The 7,769-nt window shown below is 38.0% G+C and overlaps 2 protein-coding genes across 2 annotated transcripts; both read right to left on the reverse strand.

Annotated features, from left to right (window-relative positions):
* Positions 1–1,069: 1,069 nt before the first annotated feature.
* Positions 1,070–2,422, reverse strand: LOC129572809 (uncharacterized; the record flags this gene model as incomplete). Its single annotated transcript, XM_055452911.1, has 2 exons — positions 1,790–2,422; positions 1,070–1,669 (listed from the first exon to the last, which is right to left on the reverse strand). Coding segments are annotated over exons 1-2 (1,233 nt in total), but the record flags the coding sequence as incomplete, so codon positions are not given.
* A 1,014-nt stretch (positions 2,423–3,436) lies between these two features.
* LOC129572810 (uncharacterized) lies at positions 3,437–7,123 on the reverse strand. The gene is made up of 4 exons (XM_055452912.1): positions 6,458–7,123; positions 5,794–6,313; positions 4,933–5,649; positions 3,437–4,806 (listed from the first exon to the last, which is right to left on the reverse strand). Exons 1-4 carry the CDS (start codon positions 7,121–7,123, stop codon positions 3,437–3,439), a joined length of 3,273 nt encoding a protein of 1,090 aa, XP_055308887.1.
* Positions 7,124–7,769: the final 646 nt, after the last annotated feature.

The following is a 7,769-nucleotide window of genomic DNA, read 5'->3' on the forward strand; positions in this document are numbered from 1 at the left end:
AAAGTCATGCAATTTGGTGATGTGCGCACAGCAAACGAAACCGAACAGGCCAACCTGTTTGCAAACTTCTTCAGTAGCAACTACGATGACTCAACGACTCAAGGCGTTCAACAATCGCCTACCGATGAGTCACACCAAACTGAGGAATTCCAGCTCGACATCAATTTCGTGCTTGAAGAGCTGCAAGCCGTGAACACAAAGAAAGGTACGGGTCCCAACGGTATGCACCCGTTGTGTTGCTATTGCTAACATTAAGAGTTGATTAAAATCACGTCAAATTTGTGTGAGCGATCAAAATGAACTGAATTTTATTAAGTTGTTAATTTTGAACAGTTATTCCAAAAATGCTTAATTGCTAGATATGGTTCGTTGCCTTTAATTTCGAATATTGAACCTTGTTTTTTTTGATGAAAAATGCTGAAATGCCAATTGATTGGAATTTATATGAATTTAAACAAATGCCAATTTGATTGGACTTTGTATGAACAATATGCTGAATTTAACAATATGTTCTTGAACATTCTCCCGGGCCAAACTTTGATATAAACAAACAAATTTAATAACAATTTAGAATTTTAAACAATATTTTGATTTACAATGAGAAAAAAAAATAGTATTGATTTCGTGATTAAAATTTCATTCATCCGATTTAAACGAAAATGTCATATTGGAAGAATCTTATTTAATGTTATTTTTCCCATGGCATTATGATCGATACGTTGTTTTTAGCACGATGTTCTACGGATGTGTGTCTCATTCCTCGGGGTACTAGTGCCTGTCCGTTTTTTGTATCGTGAAATTTGATTTCCCTTTTATCTACAATCGTAGCTTCGGCTGTTGTGCTGGTTGATTGTATTTGTTGCCTACAGTGGTTCTCGGATTTTACTGAACGTAAGCGCTTTTTTGAATGTAGTTGGTTTACGCAGTGCATACAACCGCATTTTTCCAGACGTTTCAATGTTTTTTTGTTTTTGTTGCGTTTGTGCGATCTCCACCAGTTCATGACGATGTGGATGATCATGTTCGTACAAATATTCAATGCTATGTAAATTTTGAGCGTTGTTTTTACTTCTGACACGCTATCGTCGATTCCTTCGATACTTGTGATTGTATCGTTCGTCAATTTTGTTATTCTTTCTTGCATTTGCCTGTCTTCGGCTTCCAGTTTGTCAACGTATTGTCCGGCTATCCAAAACCCAGAACTAGGTAATGGAGCTGCATTTGCCGCTGGACAATACATTGAAATGGCCATTACGAAAATTAACATAGCCGACGTTGCGAGTTTTCGTATTTGTTTTGAGAATATGAGTACACATGCGATGAATGTTAAACACATGCATACTCCGATGATCGTTGTCGTTGTTGTTTCAATGGATTTTGCGGACGTAGTTGCATTTACTGGCGTTATTGTCATTGCGGTGGTCAGTAATGCCGTAATTGAAGATGTACCCATATTTTGAGTACGGTTGGTAGATTTTTTTAAATCATTTTCAATCGTTAATGAGTTTGGTATTTCGTTGGCATCGTCGATCGGAAGTGGAGCCAACTTTGTTAATGGACGTGTCAAAGTATTGTGCGATGTTTTTATCGTTGCCACTCTTATCAGTCCGTCTTGGCCTGGATGTACTTTAATGACTCGGCCCATGGGCCATTGGCCCACGGGTGATGACTGATCGTTTAAAAGCACAATGTCGTTTTCTTTTATGGCGTTTTTAATCGTTTGCCATTTTTTTCGTTGCTGCAGCGTATGTAAATACTCACACTGCCATCTTTCCCAGAACTCACGTACCGTTTGTTGTACCCTTTTCCAGCGGTCGAGATAACTGATCTTGCATTCATCCAAGTTTTCGCTGGCGATTGCTGTTGGGTGTGAGTTTATAAGGAAGTGTGCAGGCGTCAACACTTGGATGTCGTTTACATCACACGAAATTGGAGTCAGAGGTCTTGAATTAACTGCCGACTCAATTTGCGCTAGAATCGTCGTTAACTCTTCGAATGTGAATTTTTGTTCTCCCATCACTTTCATTAGATGCATTTTTACTGTTTTTACGCCAGCTTCTACCAGGCCATTGAAATGTGGTGCGCCCGGTGGTGAGAATTTCCATGTTATTCTCTGTGTTGACAATTCGTTTGAAATTCGCGTGTTGAATTCCTCATTTTCGTTGTTACTTAATTCGTTTAATAATCGATTTGCAGCCACAAAATTGGTTCCATTGTCGCTGAATATCACTTTTACTTCACCCCGTCTCGCGATAAAACGTCGTAGTGCAGCAATAAATGCGTCAGCTGACATGTCACTGACCAACTCAACGTGCAACGCTTTCGTTGACATACATACAAAAATGCAAATGTACGCCTTTACTACTCTTGCATTTCGGAATTTCGATGTTTTGATGAAAATTGCTCCCGTAAAGTCAACCATTGTGTTTGTAAATGGCTTGCTTACGACTGTTGTTCTAACCGCAGGTAAATTTGCCATTTTTTGTTGCATTGTTTTTGGGTTGTGTCTACGGCATGTGACACACCCGTTGAGTTGTTTTTTTACCGCCGAAAGACCGTTGACTATCCAATATTTCTGTCGGATAAGTGATTCGGTCAACCTTGGGCCAGCGTGAAAATTATTTTTGTGCATATCACGAATGATTAAAATTGAGATTCCACTTTTTTTTGGAATTAAAATCGGGTGTCTGGTGTTAAATGGTATGTCGTAGTTTTTTATTCTACCACCCACGCGTAACAGACCATTCGTATCGATGAACACATTCAACTTTAGAAGTTCACTGGTTTTTTCAATTTTTTTGTTTTTATTTAATTTTTCAATTTCATTTTCATAATACACATGCTGTACGATTCGAATGATTTTCGTTTCGGCTTGCTCTAGCTCGGTCGTTGTAATCGGAGTACCTTTTTCATATTTTTTTACATTCATTTTTCGTGTGTAACAAATAAACCTATTCACATAAGCGAACACTCTTATCATTTTGTTCCACGAAGATACTAATGGTAAATTGTCGTCGATAAAACACCTTTTATCACTTTGAACAAGCAATACATTCAGTTTTTGTTCTTTCGATGTTTCAAAATTTAAGTCGTCGTTGTAAATAATATCGGTGTTTTCGTGTAATATTGCTGGGCCGAACCACCAAAGTGGATGATTAGCCAGTTCGTCACCAAAAATTCCACGCGATGCGCAGTCTGCTGGATTTTGTTTCCCGGCGATATGATGCCACTCGACGTTTTTCAGTTTGTTGATACGTTTGATTCGATTGGCGACAAATTTTTTATACTTTTGTGGATTAGATTTAATCCACGCCAAGGCCACCTTTGAATCACTCCATAAAATTGTTGCGTTGATGTTAAAACTCATTCTCGTTCGCGTAGCTTTCACTAAATTCGTTAACAATTCCGCTCCGCACAATTCTAATTTTGGAATTGTTTACTCGTTGATGGGTGCCAGTTTTGTTTTTGCTGCTATCAGCACCACTCGAATCGATTCTTCACTTGCGAATCGAATGTAGACGTTGGCCGAAATTGCTTTTGCACACGCATCAGAAAATCCATGCAATTCCACCTTCATTTTTGTTGCTGTGCCGAGCCACCGTGGTATCACAATTGAATTTACTACGCTCAATCGCGATTTGTAGCTCATCCATTCATTCACAATTTCGATCGGTAAATCATCATCCCAAGCGTATGGTTTATTATTTTCGTGTTTTAGCTTCCACACATTTTGAAGCAAAATTTTCGCTTTGACGATGACCGGTGCGATCCATCCTAACGGATCGTATTGCACTGTTGCTATTTCTGAAGCTAGTTGTCGTTTCGTTCGTGGCCGTTCGTGTATATTTAATTTGATGTTGAATACAAATTCATCATTTTTCGGGTTCCATGGAATTCCAAGCACTTTGACAATGCTTACATTTTGCTCTTTGTCGCACTCAGGGATAGCTTCAAGTAATTCAGGCGAATTACTGACGATTTTCCTCAGATTGAAGCCGTACTCATCAAATGCCTGCTTCATTTCACGTAGAATGGACAATGCTTCATCAACCGTCTCGGCCCCACCCGAATAGTCGTCAACATAAAAGCATTTCAAAATTGCCTTCGCTGCTCGTGGGTATTTTTCCTTGACCCTTTGAGCAATTTCGTGTAAAGATCTAATGGCAAGATATGGAGCATCCTTCAAACCAAATGTTACTGTCGTCATTTTGTAACTTTTTATCGGCTCGTCGCAAGATTCTCGCCATAGGATCATTTGTAAATGTTGTTGGTTTTCGTTTAAGCGAATTTGCTTGTACATCTTTTCTAAATCTGCTATGACAGCGATTTTTGGCTCTCTCCATCGCATGATCAATTCAAAGATTGAAGATTGATCGATTTTTCCCACAACCAATTGCTCGTTCAAAGATTTTCCATTTGCCGTTTTGTTCGAGGCATTGTACACCTGTCTTAGCTTGGTTGTGGTACTATTTTTAAACACTGCGTGGTGGGGAATGTAGTGGCTGTCGATTGGTGGATTTTTTTCCAGCACTAAATGTCCCAACTCAATGGATTCATTGATAGTTGCAACGTATTGTTTGTGAAATTCTGGATTTTTCGCGAATTTTTTCTCCAATTGGAATAAAGTTGCTAACGCTATCTTACGTGAATCACCGAGACATGGTCCGTTTTCAGTTGTAAATGCCATTGAAACATTTAATCTGCCGTCGTCGTCTCTTTTTGTTGTTTTTACGTAATACTCTTCACGACAACGCTCTTCATCGCTCGGTTCTGTTTCACTTTCATCACTATTGACGCATTCAAGATCTTCAGATAAGAAAAAATTCGAAATTTCTCGTTCAATTTCTATATTTGAAATCAATGATGTAATTTTTATTGGAGTGTTGCGTGCTTCATTTTTTTCTGGGCCCATTATCAACCAGCCCAATTCACTATTTACTGCAATCGGAGCATCGATCGGCCCCTTGATTAGGCCGTTTTTTATAATTGCTGTAAATGCCGCGACATCCAACAGCAAATCGATTTCATTTTCGTCGTTGATCGTTGGATCTGCATACAAAAGATTTTGAAGGTAATCATAACGCTTCAAATCGTCTTTAAAATATGATAGGTTTGTAATTTTTTTCATAACAAGCGCTTCGGTTTCGAGTTCGTAATCATCAGAAAAATGTGGTCGCAGTGTAAGGTTTGTCATTTTACCAGCGGTCGACTTACGTCCCTCTACACCCTGCACTTCAGCATTCACACTGTCTGAGTCAAGACCCAATTTTTGGAATGCATTTTCAGTTATTAAAGCACCCTGTGAGGCACCATCGATTACCGATTTTAATAGCACTTTTTCGCCGTTTTTTGATAGTACATTCACAAATGCCGTTGCTAACAATTTATTTGTATTTTTTGTCGTTGTCAATACTTGAACTTGCGATGTTTCGTTACTTTTGCTGCTCGTTGCTTCATTAATAGTGGTCGTCGTGAGCAGTGTCGTTTTCTTTTCGTTTGCTTCTTTTTTTGTTTCGAAATGCAGCAAGGTGTTATGTTTCTTGCCGCATGTTTTGCACGTATTGAATTTAGCTTTGCATTCACCGTCATGCTTTTGAATGCAAATAACACACACTTTTTCGGATTTTGCCCATTCACTTCGTTCTTTCACTGATTTATTTTTAAATTCAAAACATTTGTAGACAGAATGAGGCTTATCACAAAATGTACACTTGAATGCCGTTGGTGAATCGTCGATTTTTTTGATTTTTTTTTCAAAATTTTCATTTTTTTTGTCATATTTTTCATGTCCACCTTCAGCTGATAGCAATGCCATGAAGCGATGCTCGATGTAATTTAAGAAGTCGGATAATTGTTGTAGCTCGCGAATATCGACCAATTTGGATTCGTAGTCGATTAAAGTTGTTTTGCTTAACTTTTTCTTTAGAATGTGAATGACGAGCGGATCCCAATTTTCAGTATTCACATCGAAATTACGGATCGCCATCATGCACTCGTACGTTACATCGTAAATGTTGCGTAGGCTGCTGCTCGTTTCAACTGTTTGGTTTGGCAATTCAAGAATTTTATCAATCAACTTGCCAACATTTTCTCTTTTATTGCCATATCGTCGTTCCAAAACATTGTACACGTCTTGATAATTTGATTCTTCTGGTGTCAAATACTTGATTTTTTTCAATGTTTCTCCTTTTAAACAAGACTTTAAATACTGCACTTTTAATGCGTCCGAAATCGAATTGTTGTCGTGAATTATTTTTCCAAAAAGGTCTTTGAACTCGCGCCAGTCATCTTTTTCACCGTTAAACTCTGGTAGCTTTATTTTTGGTAATTCAACGTTTGATTTTTGATTCGATTTTTCTTTCACATCATTTAATTTTCCGCACAATTTCATAAATTTTTCTTGCATTTCGTGGAATGGAATTTCGTTGCACCAAACTCTTTCTGCTGACACCTTTACTTGTCTGTACGTAGCTCTTAATTCAGCCCAAACCGTCTTCAACTGCTCTAACTGGGCGTTGGCTTCACCTTGAGTCGATGGTTCGTTTTTTTGTATCATTTTTACCACATCGTATAATTCTTTCGTTTGGTATCTCAATACTGCTACCGTCGGTGGAACCTCCTCTTGAGACTCGATGTCCAGTTGATCTTCGATCGTTTCTTCATCATCGCTATCCAAAAATTCGACGATATGAATTTTTTTGGGATTTTCGTTCTCACGCGGTGATGGAATCGGAGCGCCCGCTTTGGATGTCGAAGCGCCGGTCGTGGATGATTTTTTCGTTTTTGTTTGTTTTGCTTTAAATGTTTCCAAGTCCTTTGTTATTGTATCATGCATTTCGTCGCACTTGGTAAAAGCCTTTTCATGATGATTCTTAGCGAAATATGCATTTTCCTTATCCGCTTCGTTCGCAATCAAGTCGTTATGAGCTTTCTCAAACGTGTTTCTCCATTCAGCCAACAATTGCAAACGCCGTTCAAAATACTCGACTTTATTCTTTCTGTCTTTGCCATCTTTTGTGTAATTAACACAAAAGTCTTTCAACTTTTCCAATCTAATTTTTTGATCGGCAAGCTCCCCACTGATCTGTGTTTCGTCTTCGTCGCCAGAGCCTGAATTAGGCATTTTTCAAATGTATTTTTTTTGAAATCGTAAGGGAGAAAAAAACACTTTTCAAATTTTATCGTTTCGTTGTAACTTTTGTTCGTAAATCGTGGTTTAATTCAAATTTTCGTCGTAGTTTCGTTGTATTCTTTTTAAGTCGAAGGACCAAATGTTGCTATTGCTAACATTAAGAGTTGATTAAAATCACGTCAAATTTGTGTGAGCGATCAAAATGAACTGAATTTTATTAAGTTGTTAATTTTGAACAGTTATTCCAAAAATGCTTAATTGCTAGATATGGTTCGTTGCCTTTAATTTCGAATATTGAACCTTGTTTTTTTTTTATGAAAAATGCTGAAATGCCAATTGATTGGACTTTATATGAATTTAAACAAATGCCAATTTGATTGGACTTTGTATGAACAATATGCTGAATTTAACAATATGTTCTTGAACACGTTGATACTGAAAAACTGTGCGAGTCATTTGGCGGCTCCACTCACCGAGATTTTCAATGAATCATTGTCAACTGGCCATTTTCCTGACAAATGGAAACGCTCGAGTGTGTCACCTATTTTCAAAATGGGGGCGAGATCGAAAATTGAAAACTATCGTTGCATTGCTAAGCTCCAAACTGTGGCGAAGTTCTTCGAGCATTTGGTGAACG

Source organism: Sitodiplosis mosellana, unplaced genomic scaffold (assembly GCF_009176505.1).
Source record: "Sitodiplosis mosellana isolate CC-2019 unplaced genomic scaffold, AAFC_SMos_1.0 Smas_scaffold_5547, whole genome shotgun sequence".
Classification (NCBI taxonomy): domain Eukaryota; kingdom Metazoa; phylum Arthropoda; class Insecta; order Diptera; family Cecidomyiidae; genus Sitodiplosis; species Sitodiplosis mosellana.